Source organism: Mauremys reevesii, linkage group 2 (genome assembly GCF_016161935.1).
Source record: "Mauremys reevesii isolate NIE-2019 linkage group 2, ASM1616193v1, whole genome shotgun sequence".
NCBI lineage: Eukaryota > Metazoa > Chordata > Testudines > Geoemydidae > Mauremys > Mauremys reevesii.
Window position 1 is genome coordinate 271,749,916 of NC_052624.1, and position 27,451 is coordinate 271,777,366.

The following is a 27,451-nucleotide window of genomic DNA, read 5'->3' on the forward strand; positions in this document are numbered from 1 at the left end:
AAGAATGTTACTTATTTTAGTCCCAAAGTTCAACATCAATATTGTGTTCTCTCACTTTTTTGGTGGGGTGGGGGTGAAAATAAGTTATGCCAGAAGTAAAGAACCATGAAACTAAGTTTCTAGGAAGAGTTATTTTCATTAAATGAATAAATCCCTTTAAGCATTTTAACTTTCCAGTATGAATCATTCTTGTTTCCCTCATTATGGTCTTTGTCACAAATTGAATCCCACATTTTGATCTTGGCATGTTGGGAGGTATGACATAACCAAGGCCTTGTCTATGCTGAAAGTCGCACCCGAGAAAGCACAGGGAATGTGTGTGTCTGCTCTGTAACAGATTTAACAAATTCATTTTAAAACTGATTTAGTTAAACCAGTGCAAAACTCTGCGAGGGCTCTGTTTTATTTAAACCTGACTAATATCCATTTAGCTTAATGAGGTAAGGAATTGAGTTAAGAAATTGATATGACCAAGATTTAAATCAAAATAAGAGTCTCGATGGAACCTTTTATCTTTATCTTTTATTGGACTAACTTTTATTGGACAATCTTGTCTTTCTCACCAATAGAAGTTGGTCCAATAAAAGATATTACTTCACCCACCTTGTCTCTCTAATATCCTGGGACCAACTACAACTAGGGTTACCAGAGAGCAACTGTGAAAAAATGGGACAGGGGGTGGGGGGGTAATAGGCTCCTATATAAGAAAAAGTCCCAAAAAACAGGACTGTCCTTTTAAAAATGGGACATCTGGTCACCCTAGCTACAACTACACTGCATGCAATAACTAAGTCAGTGAATATCCTCCTTTAGTTAAACCAATGGAACTTTGATAGAGACAAGGGACTTTTGGTGAGACATATGCACTGAAATCACTTTGGAACTGGGACTTACGCGCCATGGTAAAGTTTTACACAAGGCCTAACTAAAAGTATAGTTATCCTTCCTCTTTGTGCAAAACCCTGACTGTTATCAGTGAGAGATCTGCTGTGAATGGAGGGTGGTGTCTTATCCTAACTTTGTAGTGCCAGCCATCAAACTGTAATTAAAAATGTAATTGGTCCCTCTCGTTAGAATGAGTTTGACTGCTCACTACTGTACTGTAAATATTAAAATATTTTCTTGAAATATTCATACACAAAGAGGGGTGTGTGCTAGTAAGCTAAAAGTGTGTGTTGTCATGCCTATATGCTAAAGAACCCTCAGGTTACCATAGACAACAAACTTAACATTGAATAGCGATTACAGATTATTTTAATGGGGAATAAATAAAAAGATGTGCTTTAGAAAATGGTAATGCTTCACATATATGTTTCATTGGTTAAGAGAGAGACCCTTTAGTAGCAATATATTAGAGTGTACAAACATCTAGAGTTCCTGAGTCTATTTTGTTTTGTGGTGGTCGCTATCTGTAAGTAAGTTACATTCATGTTTTAAAGTTCCCAAATGTTTTTAATCAGACGATGGACTGTTTACATAGATTATTGTGAACTTTTACCACTAGTGTAGATGATCTGTTACAGGATCTAAAAAGTACAGACATACAGAGATTGTGCTAAGAGACAAGTACAGAAGATATCCATAAAGGACCCAGTTCTCCAGGGCTCCCTACCTTGGATAGTCATTTAGACCTGTGCAGAGTGGCTGTGTTAAAGTAAAAATTCTCAATTCATGTATATGGATGGTACAGTTTTATTCCTACAGGTGTAAATGACTCCCTGAAGCTGAAGGCACTGGAGAATCAGGGTTCAAAGGGCCAAACTGTGATCTCATTTACAGACATACAAAAAAGACACACGTGCATCAGAAGATACTCTATAGTCCATGATGGTTCAATCTATTGGTCTCTAGATGGCTTTAGGTAATATCTGATTGTAGCTGTTCCCAAACTGTGGGTTGTGACCCCAAATGGGGTTGTGCCATCAGCCGATGGGGTCACGGCCATCCCTACCATGCGGAGGACTCCATTTTGGTCCACACAGCATGACCTCACCTGTACAGTGTGTGTGAGGTCACAATGCATGGAGAATGTTATTTTGCTCAACTAAATGGCATCCTCTGCACAGAGTGACTTCGCATGCACCATACATATGAGGTCCCAGTGTGCTGAGGATGCAATTTTGTAGAGCAAAATGGTATCCTCTCTGTGGTGTGACCTCACATATGGCGTGAGGTCGTCAAAATGGTTTCCTTCATGCTGTCTGGGGTCCTGGCAGGAAATACTTCATTAAAATGGGATCATGCAGTTAAAAAGTTTGAGAACCCCTCTCTTATTTCTGTTTCATGTATCTTTTCAGAAAAGATGTTCAGAAAAAAAACTCTTGTACCTGTTGCTGCTAAACTATTCTATAGTTTAGAAATAAAAAGCATTTAATATAAATATTATACATAAATATATGTAGCCTTCAAGAAATTAAGTTGAAATCTGAGCAGTTTCACACAAATTTCAGACATACTGCAACTCACTATAACTGTAGGACTTAATCTGAGCATATTTTAAATTTCACTTTAAAACCTTTGCTTCCTGGGGTATATTACTAGATTGTGCCTGAGCAGCTGAATTCTACTCCGTTACACCCATGTATCCACTTTGAAGCCATTTAGCTCACTGAGAAGAACTCCAACATTGCTCTGTCTTGTGATTTCACTTGGCATTGCCAGCAGCTGGGTTAAACCATTGTGAAGAGCAGGTTTGTTATATTTTCCCCAAGAAGATGAAATTCAGTCTAGATTCAGTGTCACCAAAGCAGTTCTTGGAAGCTAGATACCAACTGCGTTTTAATTGTCTTTGGGGAGCCAGTGAGTTCCTGATTTCTCTGCAGCAGAGATGGAAATAACTTTGCATCCAGAAGAGAATAGCCTTATTGCTGAGAGTCTTCTAATGACGCAGAAAAGGCGATGAACAGCAAACCCATCCTTTTCTAGTAACACTGTGTGATATTCACTCTTGAGGATGGTGCCAACATAAGGCCTAGAATGAAGGCTCAAGTGAGTCTTCAGTGGTGCCTAAACCTTGTTCTGGCCCTTGGCGCAGTGGTGATTTCACCTTTTGTTGAGTAGTCATTTGCTTCGCTTTATCATTTTTTAGTTAGAGTTCCTCTCTCAACTTAAATTATAACCTGTGCTTGAGCAAATTAAAGGTGCAGTGTTATTATTTATGTACACAGTAGCTGAAATGGTTGGTTGTTTTTTAAAGTATCTGGTTAACATTCAAAATACATACAAACACAAAACCAGCATTAATTTTGGCTTCATTTCCTTCAATCTCCTCTTTGATCGCCCGCTGGTATGCTTGTGTCTTTCAGCTGTGGTAGGATTGCCTGGTGATCATGGTTTGCTCTTACATCTCAGTTCTTTTTCTGTAGACTGCATCTGTCTCAGGTTCATTCTTCATAATATGTAGTTGGCAAATGGAGGGTACTCTTGCGTTTGCTTCCAGTGTATATGAGAGACTGGCTTTTTTTCTTTCTGCTACTCAGAAAAGAAGAGTTGTCCTCCCCTGCTAGGGAGATGTAAGAGGCAATACTTTCCCTGAGGCCATAGCTGAGACAGGAATCGTCCATGGCCAGTGTGTTTTCTGGTTCTTCGTTATTTATCTGGAGCCTTAAAAAAAAAAGTTATATTTAATGTTTCAGATACGTTTACTAGACTTACTAGTTTGTTAGTGCTACATGGTTGCATAAAAGAAACAACTCCTGGCTCATAGCTGATGTGATCATTTCTGTGTCCCATCTGTTTCCTTAAACGTCCCTCATCACAGTAATATCTGAGCAACTTTGATGTATTTAAAATACAGAAAAAAAGAACGAAAGTCTCTCTTTCTTCCCAGCTTGTAGGAGGAATTGCTTGAGTAGTGTATGGGTTTTGTCTGTGAGAGCAAGTGAATTAAGTTGTTTTGATGAGAGGAGGGGGCTGCATAGCTTATTGAGAGAAGCTTAAATTGAAGAAATGAGTTGAGCATGTATTTCTGAAATTGATTATTTCTGTGTGGTCATTCTTATTTCTTGTGGGAGTAGTTTCCTCTGTTCAAGCCCAGCTCCATGCTTTCATGAGCCCCTCCCACACTGGCTGACAGTGTCACAGGTTAGGTGGAAAGTAACTGTCTTGGTAGGATCTAGTTGTGGAGGAAGGGGTGATCTCTCAGGTGGCTAGATCTAGCTACAGGCAGCTAGAGTTGTAGGAAAGAGATCTCTACAGAGCATGCATAGAGACGTGTTCTATGCTGAAAGGCTTGTTTTTTCTCTGATAGCACCTACCTGAGCCTCTGGTGTGATACCAAACTATCTCCCTCCTGAAACCTGACCCTCTTTCTCCAGTTCCACTTATGGTTCTACAAATCCCATGGAGGGCTTTGAATATCATGACAGAGACCTTCACCTGGGCTCTGTATTAAATTAGGAGCCAGTGCAGAGAGCTGAACTCTGGGATAATGTGTTCATGGTGGCCTGTGTTGCTGCAATTTGGGCAAGTTGAAGCTTTTTCAGATTGTGTGCATTCATTCTTAGATATAGTAGGCCAGATTCTCAGCTGGTGTAATCTCTCTGTGTGTATCTTTATTGGGGGAATATCCTTGGCAGACTTCATTGTCAACCACGTTACCCATCGCAGTTCTATCTCTGCCTGTAAGAACCTATGGAGGTAGTTAAATGCACCAACATTTGCATAAGTGAACACTTAGACTGAAATGTTCAGTCACTTGAGAGATTTGAATGCCCAATTCCCCTGTTACAAAGCCCTCAGTGGCTTGGGAAATTTCAGCTTTGACCTCAGCAGAAGTGAATAGCTTCTTATTATTTTCTGTAATTGCAAGTATATATTTAACATGTTGAAAATAAGCCTGTAGACTCAGATGCTGTATGGAAGATGTGGTACCTGTGAATGTTTTTCCAGTTGAAGTTTTTGTTCCTCATCACCACAGGCGGTTCTTGGTTCCTCACTGCATTGTTGTTAGTGCACTGAGCAAGGCAGGGTGTTGTAAGGACACAGCACAGACCATCAGGTACCTCTGAATGAAGAAACCAATACAGGATGAGTTACCCATTATTGCACAATAGCGTCTCATTGTCCAGCACCAATGTTTTCTCCACTAAACGTTCTTGGAGATGAGTGTGTGGTAAGCAGGATAGTCATTTAGACGCTGGACACTGTGGCATGCAATTGTCGAATTGCATTATGGCATACAGTGTTAGGTGGTTTTGTTCTTTGTTACTAGGCTTTTTATTGTAACATGCTGGTACTTATGTTTGGGCCTAATTGCTTACCACGGTTTTTTACATTGCTATAACTCCAGGGTAACTGCTGAGGGCATCAGACTTTCTAGAGCTAACCACACTCTTTCTGGTAATGATAACACCCCTGAGCATAAGGCCATACAAAGCCTGTGCACAACATATCTCCCACCTAAGCCCCATTTTGAGAATAGTTGAACCTTGTGCTAGCTTTGGACTCAGGGTGAATATCAGCCATAGTGAGTAAAAAACAGACCTATTTGTGGCAATGATGGTATGCAGCTAAGTTCCCTGTAAGCTGTATGGCCATACAGCAGGCTATCAAGGGCCACACAGCAGGGAGAGGTGCTTCTCTCCCAGCCCAGCCCAGACCTGTCAGAGCTGCTGGGGAGATGAACCCCTGCCCTGGCTCAGCCCAGGCCTGCCAGAGCTGTTGCAGCTCAGGAGAGGTGCTGGGGGGAGTCCTCTTTCCCTGCTGCAGCCCTAGAGCAGCCTGCACACCAAACCCCTCATACCTGGCCTCGCGTTGCAAGTTGATAACTATGCCATGTTATTGAGTAGCTTAGTTCTATTCCTAATTAGGTTCCTATTTGGGATGAGCACATTCAGGATTCTAACACAGTTTAAACGTGTATAATGAGGCTTTTGATTTAGTTATATTGTTAAAGCGTTGGTATTCCGAAGCACCCTGTATCACATAGCTTGTTGAGGTGATGTAGAAGAATGTGGACTCTGACTGGGTATATCAGACAAAAGAGGGGTGTTAATTTGGAGAAATAGAGGCGGATTTTGCACTGCCTTGCCTCTTGCATAGTCACTTAGTGAGGTATTTGCATGGGATCCATTACTTTACACCTCATCATCGTTAATGCATATATCCTCCCAAAGCCCTTGTGGGAAGGGAAGGGAAGGACTATTATCCCCCTTTCACAGGTGGGAGACTGACTTCCCCAGTGTCACACAGAAAATGTGTGATAGAGCAGGGATTTGAACCTTGGTCTCCCTCACCCTAGGCCAGTGCACTAACCATTGGGGCACAACATGGGTGTAAAATGCCCCTATTCTGACTGAATAGTACTTCCACCTACTCTGCTCTCACTCTGCACTGCTGCTGTACCTGACTATGCAAAAGACAAAGCGGCAGACAGTCAGATCCATCATGTGTAACTTACCCAACCAAAGCATCAACACATGTTCACCACTAGGAACACGTGTAAAATATTCCATTGTACAAAGTAGAGCTGCCCCTTGACTGCTCTAACCTGTGTTAATGAATAGCACTATGTAATTGGTAAATTCTGGGTTTTTTTTTCCATACACTTATTTCACTATCAATTTTGCATATTCTCAGAGAGGGGAAAGTCATTCAGAGACAAAATGTTGATCATTGTCATCCAGATGTGGATTATAAAGTTTCAGATTCTCATGTCCTTCGTCTACAGAAATACTTTAAAAAATAAAATAGGGAAAAATCAACTAACTGAAACATTTCAAAAAAGAGACTAGTATCCTGTCAAGTTTATTACTGCTTCTTTCCACAAGCTGGTCTAAAAAACTCCTTTTATCATATTACTACATCAACATACAAGTCATTAAACAGAACATTTTCCTTCCTTATTTAAAAGTAGGCTTTTTGGCCTACACACAGTATTTCAATTTGGCCAGCATTATGCAAATATTGTGGCTTCTCACCTTTTAAACGATTTCATTGTTGTTATTAATTGAAAGACTAGAACCATTTATTCTTCACAAGTATGGTGTGATTAGTTTATTCCAAACCTCCTTCCTCTTTCATTTTAAACCTTTCTGGTTTTCATATGATGTCACTGCAGCACTTACTTAACTGTGGTATTTGATATAAGACTACTGTCTGATCTGAGTTGTACGGACATAAATCTGGAGTAACTCCATTAAAACCAATGATGTCTGGACTGACATCAGTATAACTGAGATCAGAATTTAGTCCATAATGTTACATAAACTTTGAGGTCTTAGGCCATATTTGCTCTGAGCTGCACTAATATAAATCCAGAACTAAGCAGCTAAGGCAATAGTAGAGTAACTGGCTAATTTTCCCAGCACGCACTGATACAAACAAGGTTGTGTGGTATGGTAGGTGTGAACAAGCTAATACAGCTGGCACATCATTCCAGGGGGAAAATGCTGTTGTGACGCTACATTGAACAATGTTAGCTGTAACCATATCAGAGGCTGGTGTCATTTAACATGGCTTTGTCTATCTGTACTGCCTATACTCAGCTGAGCTGTAATCTTTCTTTCTGCTGGATTAATAGTGGAGGAATGCCGGGGGAGATATGAATGGGGGGGCGGGGAGTGAAGTAAAAAAAATACAGTAGGCAGAAGCCAAATTTCTCTATCATTAATTATTTATTTTGTACTACAGTAACACCTAAGATCCTGAGTCATGTCCCAGGATCCCCCTGTGCCATGCACTGCATGATATTTTACAATTGCTGGTGAAACATATTGTGTTCCTGCAGTTACAAATCTCAAGTGAATCTTACCTGAATAGTGATTCACAAGGTCCTCAAGGCACTGAAATGTTTGCCGTGGAGAGATGTAATACCAGTTATTCGGCAAGCGGAAGATCCTGTAATGTTTCACTTGCCTGTGCCGGACTGACAATGAATATAATCCTGCAGAAACAGGAGAACCAAATGACATCAAGTAGTCACAATCCTAGGAAAACAAAGGTGCATTTCACAGACCTCTGTGGCTGCTGACTAAAGTCAGACCAGCTCTGAAATGTGGTGCCACAGTAACAGGTGTGCCCTCGAATAATCTGAAAAAGCGAAATGACCTTTCTGATTTAAAGATCTCAAAATAGAGACAGATAAAGCAGAGGATTGGTGATTATAGCCTTAAATCCCTAAGGCTGAGTTCTTCTAAAGCGCCAACAATTTTTCCTTGAAGCTTGTTGGTAGGATTTTCAAAAGGGCCCAAAGGGGTTAGATTCTAGGCACTTAGATTCCTTGGGAACTTTTGAAAATCCCCACCTGTTTTTTTTTTTTAATTTCTTCCCCTTGTTGTCTTTCCATGGAGCTCTGAGGGTCTTTTCCCATTTAATTCTGCACCCTGTAATTTTTGGAAGCCCCATATCGGAGCCATGTGGGCAGGACTACTATATTCACTCCCTTTGAAACCCATTAATATAATTCCTTAACAGGCCAAAGGGGGCCCTATTCCATTCATGTTCTTATACTGTGCTCATCATCCTGCCCCTAGCAAAGTTAAAAATATGCAAGGTGACTCAGTAACGTTTGTTCACTGTCCTTCCCTCTGGGTGTGAAACTTCCATGTGTTTGTAAAATGAATGCACTTTATGTTCTTATCTAACTTATAAGTGAGCTACTCATTTGTGAGGAGGGAAGGGACCAAATGTTAGGATGGAAGAGTACACTCATTAGAAATGAAGCTGGCAATTGCTGTGAGGCAATTTAAATTCAGGCTGGATGAAAAATTTCCGAAGAGAGTGTTTTGTGTTGTCAAAAACCTAATTTACTGTCAAATTTTTTCACAAAGAGTCTGCTTTCTGAGGAAAAACTCTGATGGTTTGTCAAAAACACACACACAAAAACTGAAAAATTGTGCCCCCAGCCAGATTATATCTCCCATGAAATACTATGGTCAGGGGTGCCATCATGTATTGCTCAACAAGAGAGGAGACCATTGTGCATCATGGGAGATGTAGGCCAGCCAGGGAGCTGAGCCTACAGAAGAGAATGAGAGTATGAGATACCCACATAACAACTCCCCTGAGGCACCACCCAAATCAATGTTTTTTGGATTTTGGCTGAAATGTTTTAGGTTTTTTATTTTTTTGACAAAAAATTAAAATTCCTTAGGGGAGGAGCCCATTTTCTGACCAGCCAATCTGGTGGTGGAATGATCAAGAAATTTCAAGTGAAGAAAATTTAATTTAATTTAATTTAATTTAAAACAAAACAACCACACAACTAAATAGGAAATGCGTTTAGTTACCCTTTTACCCATCCTCTCTGTTTGAAATGCCTTGCGATCTTGGGGCATTTGGGGTGCTACCACCCAAATAAACAATGTTTAAATAATGTTTTGTATGTGCTAGTGATTAGGGAACTCTTAAAAGCCATGGTTTTCCATGTTTCTAGCACTGCTTATTATGTAGGTGATTGTTGAAGATGTTGCACTGTGCAATATGTTATTTTTTTATTACATATGGTTTAGAATTCTGGACTGATGTGTGTGAAGTGAAAAGGCAGAGAATTAAGAGCTATGGAAAGCCCAGTTGAAAGGAGATGCCGCAGTCTGAGATTCGGGGTGGGGGGGGAAATGTTATGTTTTCTCACCTTTCCTAGTTTCGCTCTCTCTAATCATGAAGGAGCCAACCTTGGTGTCGGGAAGCTGTAGAAGTTCCTCTGCTTTTTCTCTTCCCAGCCCTTCAAATAACCAGCTGTGAAACAGGAAAAGAAGTTCTAGAATGACATGGGTGAGAAAGAGAGCAGCGTGTGGCCCTTAAAGTGCAGGACTAGCTAGAAAAGGACTGTAAAAATGACACTGTAACCTTCTTAACTATTCCCAGGATTATTTCCTCAGTTTATGGGGCAAATCTTGCTCTTCTCGCTCATGCCAGTAATTTCATTAAGAATGGCCCTATAAGAGAGGGCAAAACCCTTCAAGCTCAATTAATTTGAAACACTAACATTTACTAGAGTTAAAAAAAGTCACCGAGTTTAAATAACTAAACCTTTTCTTGTTGTGAGTCATTATCCACATCTATTAATCCAGGGACAAAGGTGTAATTATTCTGCATATGCTAGGCCAGATTCTGATCTCACTTTACTCTGGTTTTACATGAATCTAATTCAATGGGCTTTACCGGTGGGAGAGTAGAACCAAGCATGCTGATTTTCTCAACCACGTACTGTCAGGTATCTGATACCTTCAGTAGGAGGCTTAGGCATATGCTTAGCTATAAGCAAGGGCTAATTCCCATTGAAGTCAATAGACTTTAAGGACATGCCTAAAGTTAAGCAGGTAAAATGCTTTGCTGAATAGTGACAGACTTAAGCAGATGCTTTAATGGATTTCCTCAGATGGAGCTGACGGCACTAACCAACCTCTGAACCCTCAGTATCTATTCTAATGTGCAGGGATTCCGTTCTTGAATGATCTCATTTGCCTTTTGGAGTTCCTCTTTTGTTCTAGTTGGTCTGTTTTTCATACAAACTCCAGTTTTGTCTCAGACTGAGTTTTCCCTCATTGGGGGAGGGATTCACCCCTGTGCAGAAGAACAGCCCAGGGACCCACTCAAGCCACCACATTGTATTAATTGAGATTTAAATAGTGCATAGGCCTTGTGCATAGCAGTGAATTTCACCCCAGTTCTTATAAGTTGGATCTTTTTATCAGTGTCTTAAAACTAGAGATGGGCCCAGAGCTCACAACTTGGACCCAGAAGTGAATGAGAAGTTTCTCAAAGTTTCTGGAACTGGAGTTTTGCTTTGATAAAAACAGCTGCTAAATTTAGATCTGGATTGAAATATCCCCAAAGTTCAAAAGAATTCAGATGTAGATATTTAATTCAGGTCATCTCTGCCTGACTTAGATTTTTCTAGCAGGCTGCTGCTGCTGGTGGTGGTGCTAGTGGTTGTAATTATATTATTTGGATTATGATAGTACTCTAATTAAGAATGAAAAGTTGATCCTATAAACTATGGTATGTGTGAAATAACAGCACCTGTAGTTTTGGAATGCTGTGGAGAAAGCATGTACTCACCCATGGTAAACTTTTGCTACGCATTTTCCTGGAATATAGTTTTCTCGACCGGTAGTGAGGGAATGGACTCTCCACCAACCTCCTTCACTGTCAGAGCAAGAAGATGAGTATGGTCAAATGCGTTTGGGGAGCCTGCCTTCATTTTAAAAACATACTAAGGCAGAAAATGGGCTAACATGCAGTATTTGTTAACTAATCTGAGTATTCAGAAACACACGCATAGATCTACGTTTCTTTTGTTTACATTATTTCATCTTCTAAATCTCACTGTTTGCTACATTATTATTTAAATGGTCCACAGAAATAAACTAAATATTAAACAATAAATTTGTTCCATTTGCTGCTTAAGTAGTGAGACCTATTTCTGTAGTCAAGAATAAATTTCTGATATTGAACATCTTTATTATAGCTAGAAACAGCGCATTAGTAAAGTCTAGTTGGAGATTAGATTTACAGTGTAAAACAGGGGTATGGAACCTATGGCACGTGTGCCAAAGGTGGAACGTGAGCTGATTTTCATTGGCACTCACACTGCCCGGGTCCTGGCCACTGGTTCGGGGAGCTCTGCATTTTAATTTAATTTTAAATTAAGCTTCTTAAACATTTTAAAAACCTTATTTACTTTACATACAACAATAGTTTAGTTATATATTATAGACTTATAGAAAGAGACCTTCTAAAAACATTCAAATGTATTACTGGCATGCAAAACCTTAAATTAGAGTGAATAAATGAAGACTCGGCACACCGCTTCTGAAAGGTTGCCGACCCCTGGTCTAATAGAACTGATTTACAGCTTATTGTTGTCAATGGGAATCTTTTCGTTTACTTCAATGAACTGCAGATCAGGCACTAATGCATAGGATGGCCTGGTGGCTGAAGCATAGAACTGGGAGTCAAGACACCTGGGTTCTTTTCCTGGCTCTTCATCAAACTTTATTTCCGACGTTGGGCAAATCACTTAGGCCAGGTCCACACTACCAACCTATATCAGTATAACTATGTCACTCAGGGGTGTGAAAAATTCACACCCCTGAGCGATGTAGTTATACCAATCTATCTCGCCGTGTCAACAGCTCTATGTTGGTGGGAGACGTCTCCCGTTGACATAGCTATTGCTTCTCAGGGAGGTGGATTAACTACGATGACAGGAGAAGCTCTCCCGTCAGCGTACAGCATGTTCACTAAAGTGCTACTGCGTGTGCGAAATCTGTGGGATTTCCTGTTTCCATTTGAGGTAAAACATACATGAGAATAACTTTGCTGATGGTATTTTCACATTTTCTCTTAAGAATAATTAAAAGATACCCCCTCAGTCTCAAAATCTTACCCAGAAAAAAAGTCTCCGAGTAAAGACTCCTATTTCTTCTTTTATCCAAACTAGGACCTCCACCCTGTGTTAACCCTGCCCCTAATGAATGAAGTCCAGGGAGTGAGCAGACTGTGAGGGACCCTAAGAGGTTGGGGCACTTTTCCAACTTGACCCCAGCTTGGTCTTGATGAGCCAGTTCTGTCCCTGGGGGAATTCTGCCTGGAACCTTCTCACCCAATCCAAGGAAGGTAGTTTCTAGCAGTCAGTAGTTTTGCTTTCTTCTCTTTCGCTCTTTTTTTCCCCAGTCTCCTCAACAAACAAATCTCTCCCGCACCCCCTGATAAGTTCCTCAACCCAAAGTTCCTGGCTCTTACCTCAGAGCCTTTTGATAATAGGATTTCTCGCAGTCTCCTTTCTGTCCATTTTTGTTTCTGGGAGCAGTTCCTCCCTGCAATAGCTCCAGCCTCCGGGAGGTGTGGCAGTGCCCTCCCTCCATTTCCTGCTCCTCCTTTGATGAGGATCTGCCAGTTAAGCTGGAGGTCTTTTCCCAGGTGCAATGGGCAAGGCTAATCAGCCAGCCAGTAAGTCAATTGCTGGCCTCTGACCTCCCTTGAATGGTATTCCTTATATCTTCACAGGGGCCAATCTGGCACTGCTTACCTAACACTGTTAACCATCTCCAGGTACTAGTGATCATTATAGGTAATCTGTTCTGAGTAGATTCTGTGTTTTGTGTTGCTGCCCTGACTCATGCAGATGATTATCAGCAATGTTTTGAGTCCCAAGTGAGTGTGGTGATTTCAGCATTATTCCTTGTGAACTGTCTCTCCTTTACATAGTTGTTTGAATAAAAGGCTTAGAAAAATAACATAACAGGAGCAATGTGTGCAGCATAGAAGGGTTGAGTTTGACATGGCAGCTCTCCTATCACTGCTGCTCTAACCAACCTAGCATATCTCCTTTTCTTTGTCAGAGTGGTGTGTTTCTCGAGTGACCTGAGAGAGACTGTACCTCCTGCTAGTGTATGCATACCCAGAGCTCCCATTAACATCCACACATACCCTAGTGGGGAGAACAGACCCTCTGTTTAGGAGAGTTGTGCCTATTTGCATAGAACATTGCAAGGTTTTTTTTCTGCACTATAGCTGAATCAAAACAGGAAGAGAACTTTCCATTTAATGCTTACTTCAGCACTTGTTGATCAGTACATAACAGACAAACATACAAACAAAAATATGTGCTATGCATATCTCATTTTCAGAGTTCCATATTAACAATTAGACTGTACTATATAGTATATGAAGCATATGTACAGTATATATATATGGGCAGGAACCTTAGCTGATCTAAATCAGCATAGCTATTTTGGGCTGGAATCTCCAGTCTGCTAAGACCATTTAGCACCATTTACACAATGGTGGAGAATTGCCCTGGCGTAGGGAAACATTCTAGCATCAGAAAGCTGGTGGAAGCTCTGCCACCTGCTATGCCAGGGTCCCTCCCCTGATATGCCCTTCTCCTTATGGGACATCTGGGGTAGTGGGGGAATGGTTGACAGAGCACCACGACTCAGATCTTCCACTGTTGTAAGATCCTTTGTACCACTCATGAAAGTTAGAGGAGACTGGTTACTTCTCTAATTTTTGTCAGGACCGGGTGGACAAAGATCAAGGAGCCACAGCCAACTTCCTCTGGCTGCCACTCTCCACTACTTCCGAAAGAGGGGCATAGCAGATCATCAGGGCTATTGACTTCAGTTTACTCCAGCTGAGGATCTAGCTCTGTATAATGTATTTGTGTGTGGGACTAACTGTCTGTGTGTCTGTAATACACTAGAGAAGGGTCGGAATGGGACCTCCAAGTCTGCATCCCTCAGAACTCTGAGAAAGTGATCTGGATCCAGATCTGAAATTCATGGTTCAGGGTAATCTCTATCTAAGAGTCCAAACGGGAATATAAAGTCCAAAGACCCTCAACCTATGTGAAAGTTTTGGATAAGGATAAAGTATTTTTTTCCTTTCCAACTCTAAAATTGGTTCAGTTTGGTTAAGTACTCTAATGCCTAGCCAAAGCTGAATCAGTCTCATGCAAGTAATCCCATTTTATATCATGCAGGATGAGTCCATGTTTTAAAACTGGGCCCTGTACATTGACTTGGCACCTGGAATTTCCTATCGCTCAATCCTGTGAGGTGCTGAGTGGCCCGAGTTACCAGTGGGAGTTAAGCACTCGCAGGATCGAGCCCTATGTGCGTGCCTGAAAGGAGGTGATCCATCTGGAACTGCACATTGAGCAATAAGCAACTTTCCCAGCAACAATAAGCCATGAACATTCTCCTGTTCAATAGAAACAAAAAACACAGCATTCATCTAGCATCAAATGAATAAACCAGCAGCTGTTCCCTATCTCACATCAGCTGTATCGGGGGCTAATTCAAAAAGGAACAACTTACTCTGATATCACACGTAGTTTCTCTCCGGTGTGAAATATTGGCTGGCTTATATCCGGGGAGGGATAATCACAGAGGACAGCAAGGATATCGCTCTCCTGACCTAGGAAAAAGATGAAAATGTCATTTTTAAAGGATTATACAATTCATAGCTAGGGTGGATGTCTTCAGAAAGTCACCCTCAAAACCTACCGGGCAACAGTGTAAATAGGAGCTAAATAGGAGCACCTGTAAGTTTGTAGATCTTTATTTACTTCTAGTTAGCCAAAAGCTTCTGCAGACTGACCTTGTTTAATACTCACCATATGCAAAGAAGAGACTCAGTCTGAAAGTAGCAAAATGAATAAATATGCATAGTATTAGGAAATGGCCTCAGTTGAATAATACCATCATGCATGAATGGCTTAAATTACAATGTAAGTAATGTTGATGATCAGGTGCATTACATTAGATAAAGGCAACTTTCGTTGCGTTGTACGTCTTTACTGATATTTTCAAAGGTACAAAAATAGATTCCTCAAGTGTAGTAAGAGGGGGAACTTTTCATAAAATAATAGGAAACCAGAAAATCAATGTCTCCTTCCTATTATGTTTATGATTTCTTACTAGACTGGGTGACTAATGGGCTGCGCAGCGCTCCTACCCCCACACTGCAGCTGTCTTGGTGATGGAAGACAGAGGCTTTTTCATTTAAAAAAAAGGAAAAGTAAATTTGTGTGGTTTGCTCATTCACGTACAAACGTCGTTCTGAGAACTGAGGTCAGAAAGGAGGAAGTTTGGGAGGAACATCCTGCACCAGTCCGGAATTGCTCTGCAAGTAAAGCTGCAGGAACTGAAGTTACACTCTGCAAGTGTTCACATCTTCATAGGGCTGAACCCAAAATGTACCAAGCTTCTAAAACTCCCAAGGAGAGGCTGCTCAGGGCTTCCTAGGATCGAACTCTTAGTGGGGATCTTTCTGCATGCAGTGCAAATGTGGGGCTTGATGCGCTGGCTTCTTCCAGCATACCCCAGAGTGCAGGTTTCCCGAGTGGTGGAAATTCTGCATGGAGGAAGGTTGTGACAGTGGAAGGCAGCTGCAGCCCTTCCTCCACTGAGGGGTCTGGAGCCAGCCAGAAAAGCAGTAATAGATGGGGAGAGAGCGGCCTGATACATTGCGGCTTCCATTGGAACCCTGGTGGTAGTTTAAAATTGCTCTTCGGCAAAATAGCTGGCGAGGGTGATGGTGGTACAAACTCTACCTGCTCCCCACCCGGGCCATAGCAGCCTCTGCTGGACTGGCAGGGACAATTTGTGCCCATTTGCTGTAATGGGGATTGCCTCAAACCCAGTGTAAATGACAACTACTGACCATATTTTCAAACAATGTGATATGACAATATTCTTTACTGAAGGACGACAGAGTCAGCTCCCAGGCCTGATTGGCGCTTGCTGTCTCAGTTCAACTTAGCGTAGAAAGGGCTTACAAGAAACAAAGTGTATTACGGGAGTGGAGAAGAAAGGTCACAAGAGTGTGCGCTCGCACGCACACACACCTGCATGCACACAAATACTTCCTGCTAGGTCTGTTTCTTTCTAATTCCTCTTTAGAGCATTTGAAACCCACACAATGCGTTAATATCTGGGGCCAGCGTCAGGAACGAAGGCCAGGAGGGAGTTGGGTTGGCAATACCACCCTACAAATAATCCTTCATAATAATGATGATTGTTAATATTATTAATTAATAATTATAATTATTATTCATTAATAATATTAACGGAAGGCGAACCAAAAGTAGTGGGCTTTGAGGAGGAGGGAGTTTAAGGAGCTGAGAGAGGTTATTCTTATTCTTATATTACTGAGGCTGATAGGTAGGGTACCTTGCTGGAACGAAAATAATTGAAAAAATGTAAAAAAAATCAATAATTTCTACATCAGTTTTGGATGGATGCTTGTTCTCACACCAGAGCCCAGGGAGAGATGATCTGTTTAGTGGATATATTTAGGGGGTGCTTCAGTGGAGGACAGATTGCCGTTCAATAAGAGTTTGGCCCTGTAAACCCTCATGCTTGGAGGTAGCCCTGTTAGGCAATTAGGAGCAGTAAGGTTTCTGAAGGATACCCTTAGGTTCTGCACAAGGATCCTTCTGCACAGGGGCTTGCAGAATCAAGCTCTAAAGGAGGAATGAATTGATCAACACGTTGCATGTGTGTAAATGGTGTCAGCAGTTTTCCACTTGACCCGTGCCAGTGAGTTAAGTGGGGTGGGTTCCCCAGGATATGCTCTTGGATCAACTCCCAGCTTTTAGCCTAGTGTGATATGCTTGATATAGTGTGTAATTTTAAAAAGATACTAAGAGCTGAATGGGTCTCAAATTACTTTTCAGTTATGCAACAGAAGTTCACAAATCCCGATGTCTGTGAAAGGCTGCCTTGTACTTTAGTCTTACTAGACCTGGCTTAGTGTACATAGTGCATAATGTAGAATCCTCTTCGGGAATGGCAGAGAAATAAATGGAAGGAGATAAATGATAGGGAAAAACACACTGAAAAATGACACTGCTTCCCTGAACTACCAAAGCAAAGCGACAAGTGACAGTTCTAAATGAAATGGCATTTGCTTAAACTGGTCGCATTTTATGAAAGTATCTTAGCATCACATTTTAAAAGCATGAAGCTATTTATGCAAGGTTTAGTTTCCATATTGAGATATGTAGTGGAAAACTAACTGTTCTTATCAGCCCTTCTCGCTTGCTTACATGGTGGCTTGCATTCTGCTATGCATCAGTGGATGTGTTACTTTGTCTCTAGGCTGCAGGATCTGTAATTATTTGACATACACGTCTATCTTCTGTTTTTGTTTCAATTTTGCACATTAATTTGCTAGTTCTCAACTGGGAGGTGTGATCATAGCACCAGCTACATCCTTTTAAAGTGTCTGTGTTTACATTAGAGATGGTGCAAAATAACCTAATTTATCTGAACCCCTTCAGCTATCCTCCCTACTTCACGAACATTGGGGTTCCATTTAAGATAAAATCTGGATCCAAACCTTCCTGGGTTTTGGTTTTGCAAAACCAAAATCACTCTCAGGTTTGCCAGTGGCTAATTCAAATACCAGTACTTTAATGCAGGGACCACACAACCCAGGAGGTTTCTGAAACCCATCCTTTCTTTAGCAGTTTATTAGTTATAAAAGACGTCTCTGAAATGGAACAGTCCAACAGTTACAAAGGAAAAATCTGAGAACGGTTATTTCCACTGAATCAGTATTTATGCCCGAATACATGGTGCGTGGTTGTTTTAGATACCTATATCCCCGAGGTGTCTTGTGAGGCATGAAGCTAAAGATGAACTACTTTTGGTTATGTCTACACTGTAGCTGGAAGCAAGCCTCCTAGGCCGGGTAAATGGATTCATGCTATCAGGGCTCAAGGGAGCGCACTAGAAATAGTTGTCCGGATGTTGTGGCACCAGCTTTGGTGAGTCATGCAAGCTCGGATCCATCCGACCTCTTGGTTCTGAGCTTGGGTGGCTAGCCCAAGACTTGGCCAATTCTGCAACAGCCACACCGCTATTTTTAGCAGGCTAGCGCAAGCCCCGCTAGCACAAGTATGTGGTCCCAGGCTGAGAGACTTATTTCCTGCTCAATAAGGACTAGCTTGTGACTTGGACTATGCACCCTTATTTGGAAGTAAGAGGGCATAATACCCGTAACACCCATGCATTGGCCACCTAGACACTGGGGCGACCTACACACCAGCTGATTCCCTCCCTGGAGTAAGTGGGCAGGAAGGGGCAAAGAATGGCAAAGCCCGGTCCCACACACACTTGCCAACTTTCAGGTGGTAAATAAGCACCCGACTTTCACAATAAGCCCAAAATCAAGCTAATCCCATTTCAAAACAAGGCCAAAACAAGCCAATCCCTAAGCACGCCAACACTCTATGTGACTAGATCCCCCCCGGCATGCAGCCTGGGACTGTGGTGGGCCCGCTGTGCACCCCTGGCTCTCTCCCTCCTTGCCCCTGCTTGCCCCTCCCCCTTGCCCCTGCTTGCCCCCCCCCCCTTTGCCCCTGCTTGCCGGGAGCCAATTAAAAAAAAAAAAAGCAACAAGCTACAAGCCAAAAACTAGTCAACAAGCAACTCACAAGCCAATTAAGCCAAAACCAAGCCAAATTTCTGCATTTTTTGTGGGTTTGGCATGTCTGGTCCTGCGCCCTTGCTCTCTGGCTGGCACAGCTCAATTGGCAACATCCCGCTGGTATAGGCTGGCGGAAGCAAGGGAAGAATTGTGACTCAGAGGTGCCTGCTAGAGTAGTGCCACTTACGCAATACCCCTAGCTTAGTGCTGTGCTTAAAATACAAGATCCTCTGTTGTTTGTGCATTGAGCAGCACTAAAATGGGGGTGGAGGGGAAATATAGGGGTATGACCTGAGTGCAGGTCTCAATGGGAGGGAAAACTAATGATCAGACGACAAAGGTTATCACTGCCGAACAGCTAGTCAGACTCAAAGTAACGGTCCACTTTGCCTTTCCTTCCTCTTCTGTGTTCTTTCCTTTACCCTTCTGTTTCATTCCTTCAGTTTCAGCATCACCGATGTCTTATTGAAATGAGCCAGGATGAAACAATTTTTTCCAAACTATTTAAAATGTTATAAAATTTGTGGAGCGAATCCTGAAACCCTTCCTCCATTAAAACACCGGCTGAGGGAGAAATTCAGAATTTGGCAATGTGAGTTTATTGTCTGAACGATGCTGGATTGGCAGCCATAGAGACTAGGGGCCTGGTTCAGTGCCTGTTTCAGTCAATGGGACGAATGCTGTTGACATCCATGGGAACTGGATCAAGCCCTAAAGTCCTGGGTGTATCCACAGAGCAAGTACAGCATGATCAGCAACAATGCAAACTTCACCGCCCTACCCCTTCAGTGTTCCCCAATGGCAGCCCGAAGGGACCATGATTATGAGAGAAAGAATAGGTCAGTTTTCAAGGCCATTCAGTTCTTGCTTTCTGTTGGGAAGACCAACAAGGGCACTGAATGCAAGTTGGACAGCTCTGCAAAAAACTGGACTGAGACTGTCACCTCATTTCACACAGATCACGAACCCAGTCATCTGACAGTAACAACTTTCAGTAAGTATCAGTCTAAACTGGATTTGAACTGGGGGCTTTCCTCCTTATGCCATTATCAATCCCCGAGCTGCTCAGCTTCCCGAAACGTCGATAATATAGAAGTGCTGGTTCTTGGCTCGTGCTAAAAATAGTGCTGGAGTTTCTGCCTCTCTTGGCCAGATTGGTCCCTTGCCCTGAGGAAGGGCTAGCACATAGTTGGGCCATCCTCGGAGAAGCTCTGGGAAGGAACTATGACTCAGAGTCATATTTGTTCCCCTAGTCTCTTCTTGCACCTGGGGGGGAGTAATTTCCTGCATCCCTTTATAAGACTAGCTTACTTCCCTCTTGTGCCAGCTGGCCGGCACATTGTGGCATGTGAGCTCTGCCCATTCCTCACCTACTTTCTTGTGATGGGGAGTATTAATGCTATGAGTCTCTTCCCCCTCCCACCCGGACTCTCAATCCAGGCTGCATAGTGGGAGGCCTTGTACATTTTTTATCCTGTGTGTCTACATAGGGCAAGCTGACAATTTACCCTCCACCCCACTTCCTTTGGTAGCTGCCGTCCTTGAAATGTGTCATTGCTTCATATAACTTTTAGCAGCATGGAAAGTTGCCTGCATATTAGTTTTGGTGCAAATGTTTGAAATGATCAGTGTGAGTGCAGAATGATTATTATTAGGGTTCCCAGACTGGGATTAAAACGAACAAAACCTGACCAAAGCAAAATGTGGAAATAGGTTTTATAAAAGATGCACAGAAATCACCCCAAATGTGCAATTTCTTGTTTACGGAGAAGATCTGGGCCTCCTGGATTGTGGGAAGCTCATCATAAAGAGTGCTGCTGAAGGGCAATTATTTTTAAAACATTTAAAACAATATTTTAAAATATTTTTTTTAAATGACTCCTAAAGAATGAGTTCTAACTCGCCTAAAAGTAAACACCTTATACTGTCCACCTCTGGTCTTGCATAGCACACTCAAGCATACTTTTTCATATGTCAGACAGATGAATAAAAATGCAATAACTTTTTTCCTCAAAGAAATTAAAAAGTGCTTACCAGTTTGGGGTGGCACGTTTATTTCTGCTGGGGCTCTTGTTGTTTTCATAGTATTTCCCATTGCTCTCTTTATTTTCATCAATGCACTTCAGAACTAAAACAAAGGAGACATAAAAAAGGACTCAGGATAGCACCCGCTGTGCCAATGCATAAAAATGACCCAATTTCAGACTCTCAGGTTCTATATAGTTGGCTTTTGAAAGCTGATGTTTTACATGCAGTTGAGTATCTATTTGCTAAACTCTCACCACTTTGGTGCTTTTATCAGGGGAATAGCAGAAAACCACAACTAGGGAAGTTGCTAAGAAGTACTGTACATAGCAAAAGTTTCCATTACCACTACCTTAGCATAATAGGAAGTCACAGCAAAACGGTGAATATAAACTCATGTATTTCTGAGTGTATGTACTTCTCAACATTTGGAGTTCTGAAGTGATGAAGCAATTGATTAGATTGACGTATCTGTTGTCAATGTCGGCTTTGATGTTTCATTGCCAAGTAGAGGCAGAGTTGTGTTGCTGTTTCCTTTTGACGCAGTTCTGGTTTTGCTGTAGGTGCTCAAAGAAATTTTTAAAAAAAAGAATGGCTCAAAATTTTTCTGATCCTGAAAGGTCCCATAGTAATATAGGAATTACCAAACTGGATGAGACCAGGGTCCATCTAGTCAGTATCTTGTCGTGTCAGAACAAAATGCTTAAGAGGAAGATGCATGAAACACTGCAGTGGGCAGCTGTGGAACTTGTTCGTTCTAAACTTAATATAGAAACTTCCTTTGTGACCTGGTACAAGAACCTATCTAGAACTGAATAGCATAGAACCACCATTAGTCAGAGGTTGGCTTATGTTATAGCCTAGCTTCACAGTCAGAATAGCTAAGCAATGCCTGGTTTAAAACAGCAACAAAACAAAATGTCCTGACACCATTACCTAAAATCAGATAATTTTTTATCTCTTTCCGGCTGCTAGTCTGAGAAACTGACAGCATTGGCCCTCACGAAATCCTATAGCACAGTGCCTACTCTATTTACCATACAGTCTGTGAACTGTGCAGAAAAAGCTGATTTCATCTATCTTGTCTACATTAGGTATTTCAAAGACACCTTAAATCTTGGGGCCACAGTCTGCTGTCCATACTCACAATTGGCTAGATTTAGATAATCTCTCATTTTGACCAGAAATTCCACCCTGGTCCTGAGAGTCCTTCTCAGTGAACGTTTCATTGAAATTGACACATTTCCACTAAAAGTTTCAGTTTTGACAAGTCAGCATTTTCCAACAAAAAAAAAAAAGTCAAAAAATTCCCAGCAAGCTCTATTCCTAAATCACTTAGACCCTAATGAAAATTTTACCCTAAAGCTTTAAATATATGAAACTTTTTAGTCTCATGACTCCCATTCACTTCAGTGGGAGTTACGTTGCTTAAACCCACGTTAAAATATGCAGAGTGTTCTTGAATGTTCAGGTTTACAAATTTTGGAAATGAAAACTGTTCACTTGAGCTGTATGTAAGACTTTTGTGCGTAGCGATGAATATATCTCTTTGAATGTAACGTGCATGTTAGCAGAGCATACAGTTGCCTGAAACTAACAACATATGGACAGATTCTGCATCTTTCTTAGAATCGCAAAAATGTAGGACTGGAAGGGACCTTGCTAAGTCCTCTAGTCCAGTCCCCTGTACTGAGGCAAAACTTAGTTTGATTTAGCTGGGGATTGGTCCTGCTTTGAGCAGGGGGTTGGACTAGATGACCTCCTGAGGTCCCTTCCAACCCTGATATTCTATGATTCTAAGTATTATGTAGACCATCCCTGATGGGGTTTATTTAACCTGTTCTTAATAAACCTCCGAAGATGGAGATTTCACAGTCTCCCTAGATAATTAACTACCAGGGCTTAACTACCCTTACAGTCAGAAAAATTTTCCTAATGTCTAACCTAAATCTCCCTTGCTTCAGTTTAAGCCCATTACTTCATGGCCTGTACTCAGTGGGTAAGGAGAACAATTTATCAACCTCTGTTTTATAACAACCTGTTACGTATTTGAAGACTGTTATCATATCCTCTCTTCTCCAGACTAAACAAACCCAATTTTCTCAGTCTTTCCTCGTCGGTCATGTTTCTAAACCTTTAATCATTTTTATTACTCTCCCCTGGACTCTCTCCAATATGTCCTCATCTTTCCTGAAATGTGATGCTCAGAACTGGACACAGTACTCCAGTTGAGGCCTTATCAGTGCTGAGTAGAGTGAAAGAATTACTTCTCATGTCTTGCTTACAACAGTCCTGCTAATACATCCCAGAATGATGTTCACTTTTTTTGCAGCAATATTACATTGTTGACTCTCATTTAGTTTGTCATCCACTATAACCTCCAGATCCTTTTGTGCAGTACTACTTCCTAGGCAGTCATTTCCCATTTTGTATTTGTGCAATTAATTATTCCTCCCTTAACATAGTACTTTCCATTTGTCCTAGTTGTCACATTATTCCGTGAGTAGCCCTTCTGAGATCAGTGGGACTACTCACATAGTCAGGTAACTGCTCAGTGAGGCTAAAGTTGGCAGAACCTGGCCTTTAGAAAACTAAAAAGTTCTGAATGTAACGTGTAGTCCATTCATGCAATTACAGCTAGGGTTTGTATGTCACCACAGCTACTTTTTAAAATATATCTCAGTGACATTTTCCATGTTAAATTTCACTGCCACTAAAGAGAGTTGTTTAAAATAAATAAATAATTTGGGAAGTGAGTGAAAAGTTGCGATTCTTTCCCACAATTCACTTATCCAAAGTGCAAAGAGCAGCCCTTGGGCTTCAGTTCATTTGGCACACAATATAGTTTGCCGTTATGCCGTTAGCCAGAGTAACGGCACATTTTGTGCACTTCAGGGCATGTTCCAAAGCTCGTCTTTCCTCCCAGGCATTTGAAAATGGGAAGGGAACCGTTTGGGAGACCTGTCTGTGTTTTCAAATTGCTCATGGATTGTACAACAGCTCTTAAGTTGTATTTTTAAGTAAGTTCAAGGGAGTCCAGAGTATATGGGTATATGAGTATATGGGCCTTATGTAGTATTTCATTTATCTAAATAAAGGGTGGCACACATGGTTCTTCAGTACATAAGTGGACTGTGCAGATAAGTAATGTGTACTTACATTCAGTGCACTGCATCAAGATACAATAAATGAAGCTATTTTTCCTGAATTTTGCATATAAAATGCACCACTAGAAGATAGGTGGAAAATTGCATAGCAACATATATTTTGGCCTTATGGATGAACAGATTCTCTGTCATCTAACTAAATGCCTATGAAACTGTAATTGTTTAGCTGAAATTCACCCAAGAGTGGAGAGTCTACTCAAGGCATTATGTACCATGTAAACCCTGTGTATGCTTGGTACGTGGGCAGAGCAAACACACAGGGTTCCATCCCCTGTGTGCTATGTTGGCAGGTTTCTCTGTCCATCTCAAAACGGGTGGCACAGAGAGGCCTACTGGATGTAGGGAAAGGAGTGATTATAGAAGCTATGCTTACATGGTTCCAATGAGCCAATATCCGGCATAGAGAAGTGGATTGCTGGAGCTGCTATTTAGGAACAGGACTGGGAGGACCTCCTGGGTCATCAAGTCCAGTTCCCTGCTATTGTAGGCAACCGTGTCAGATAGTCCTGTTCAAACTCTTGTATTAAACTTATTTCAACCCATAGGCATGATAACCACTGAGGTGCTGCATTGACACCACTTAGTCTGTCTGCAGGTCTAAGAGTGGCTTTCCCCACACAGAGACCAATTACTCAGGCTCTAATGAAAGTTTGAATTTCACCGGAAGATCTGCATTTTCAGTCCCAACTCCATAGCCATCCTTACATCTGCAAATAATTGTAGCCACAATTGTCTGAAAGCACAATTTCAGGTTGCATTGGCATTTTGCTTCTTGATTTCATCCACAGCTCAGGTATTTAAAGGGCTATGACCCCGACCCTGCAGTGAGTTCTGCATATGGGGCCAAACAGAGCACCTTGGACTTCAACGGGGCTCCATCCAGGCCATAATGAGCTCATTGAAGGACTGGGATCTTAGCGACCTAAATTGTAGGCCCAAATAATTGTGAGCACAGTTTTGTACCAAATATTTGCACCTGCAGAAATGGATTTAAATTTGGCTCAAAATGTATGTTCCATTCAGTTTTATCACACACAATATCTATTTTTAAGATAATGTCATGTTGGGGTACTTCAGTTAGTGTTGCATATCTTAAACTAGTCTGCTTTCCCAGATCCAGACTAACACGGCTACTCCTCTGATACTCTGCTTTCCCAGAGATTGTTCAAAGATGTATTCAGAATGCCCAAGAGATATTGCCCAAAGCAAGAACATGACTAATCCCGGTTCTCCAAGAAAGCTGCTTACAAACAAGCACATTTCAAATGAGGAATTCCATGGTTCATCATTTATAATATGCTGGGTGGTTTTTCTCCATTAACTTCTTATTAAACCCCTGCATTTGCAAAGAATTAATCATGGGAAGTGTATGGCTAAATCCCACATATCTTTGGGAAACACAGGGGAGTGCGTCACTTTTATTCAGCACACTCCTCATTCCCTAATGTATACATTTGAAACAACACATTTTACTAGTTTGCACAAATGGTGAAATCCAAATGCCACGCAAAACACAGAGAAATCTCATTAGTGAATCCCTGACTATTTGAGTTTAAAAAATGAACCTGCTGTTCTATCTGTGATGTTTTTCATACGTTATCCCATGTGAACGTTTGCTTCACTGTTGGCCGTACGGCTGTCTGTCTCTCTCATTTGATTTTAAGATTTTTAGTAGAAATATATAATTCACGCTCATTTCACATTTACAATACTGGCAAGGAGAGGGACTAGAGGATCCAATGGACCTTTTGCATCTCTCTCTCTTTGATGGCTTTTTATATTTAAAGTCCAAATCCTGCACTGTTTACTGGGACAAAACTGCCTTTAGCTTGAATAAGGACTGGAAGGTTTGGCACAGTATGCAGAGAATGCTAGCCTGAAAGCATCAGAGCAATGATTACCTTTAAATGCTGAGCATGGTATTCCACTTTGCAGGATGTTTCACGAAAGGAACAGGCGTGATAGAGTTTTCATGTTGCTTGCAGTGTCTAGCTGATCAGGTCGAGGAGCAACCAGCCAAATGAGAGTGTTGTGAACTTCACCCTATCATGTAGAACGGCATTTGCCAAACAGGCCACATACTTCCTCTGAGAGAAATAAGGAAGGCATGAAGTGTTTGCAACAGATGTGGTTCCTGTTACTATTCAAGGTCTCTCTGACACTTTTTCTCTGTGGGCTGTGGAAAACAGGGAGGTTTTGAATATTTAACACTAGGTTCTGACTGATCACATAAGAAAATTAGCAAAATAACCTGTATTTTTTGCTAGTTATACATCAAGTGCTGTTCTTGTTTTCTTAATGCGTTTATCCAATACAGTTCAACCTCCAAAGCCTATAGCTTGTTTTCTGAAAGGTCCTGCCTTTTCTAGATCCGCAGCTTGGCAGACTGAAACACAAAGCTTTGCCCAAGATCAGAGGCTGAGCCTCGCTCCAGCCAGACTATATCCCAAGACCCTCCTTTATTCTCAGCCTTTTGGTCCAAATACTAGCCCACTCCTATTGCAAAACATTAAATGTTTTTGAGCAGACGACAACAGACAAACAATGTTGATCAAAAGCCTGTATATAGAGCACCTTCTCATTTCAACGTCTGTCTGCATTATACCAAGTAATTAACTAAACCTCAGAACATATCTGTTGTGCTCAGTATTATCCCTATATCTCAGAGGGAGAGACTGAGGCACAGAGCTATCAAATGACCTGCTCAAGATCACTCAGTGAACCCATGAAAGAGGCTTGTACATAAAAGTCTGTGGGTTATTTAAGGTAACTTGATATACCCATTGTTTTCATGACCGGCATGTGTTCTGAAATGTTAATGTCATATGACAGGATTAAAAAAAACATACTAGAGTTCAGCTGTTGATTAATGTTTCGGCCTTAAAATTGCTGCAGGTTAGAAGTTAATTGTCGAGCCATGACACTTAATGAAATCGAAAAGCTCAACAGCCGTAGAAGCTGTTCGACAGGACTTACTGCAACCAAGAAAGAGTGGTTAAATTCCCCTGGTAGCAGGTTGTGCCAAAACTGTGAACCACAGTAATTAGAGGAGAGTTTCCTTATTTTTATGTGCTATGCTAGTGGTTGTTACCTTGAACAGAGGGTAAAGGATTGGGAGGTTTGGAATGGAAGTGGGTTTGCAAGGGTGAGCTCTCACATCTAGTGCTCTTAGAGAGAGGGTTTGACAGTAACCATTGCTCCCTTAGCATTGCATGATTATCACCACCAGTTAAAGCCTGACTGTAGGATCTGACTGTTTCTGGAAGGCACAGTTCTACGGCAGACGGTGCATTTCCCTGCTAGAATTTTCCAGACTGAAGCACTGTGTCTCTGGGATCGTTGGAGGAGCCCAAGTCAGGTTCTGTATCAGA

General features: G+C 41.5%; 2 protein-coding genes across 2 annotated transcripts in view; one reads left to right on the forward strand and one right to left on the reverse strand.

The window, feature by feature from the left end:
- TG (thyroglobulin) overlaps nucleotides 1-27,451 on the forward strand; it is a 219,399-nt gene that overhangs the window by 141,691 nt on the left and 50,257 nt on the right. The window lies entirely within an intron of this gene.
- On the reverse strand, nucleotides 1,432-26,153 carry SLA (Src like adaptor). Its single transcript, XM_039523416.1, has 8 exons — nucleotides 25,982-26,153; nucleotides 20,923-21,016; nucleotides 14,769-14,868; nucleotides 11,005-11,091; nucleotides 9,575-9,678; nucleotides 7,754-7,885; nucleotides 4,873-5,005; nucleotides 1,432-3,603 (listed from the first exon to the last, which is right to left on the reverse strand). Exons 2-8 carry the CDS (start codon nucleotides 20,999-21,001, stop codon nucleotides 3,384-3,386), a joined length of 855 nt encoding a protein of 284 aa, XP_039379350.1. The 5' UTR covers nucleotides 21,002-21,016; nucleotides 25,982-26,153; the 3' UTR covers nucleotides 1,432-3,383.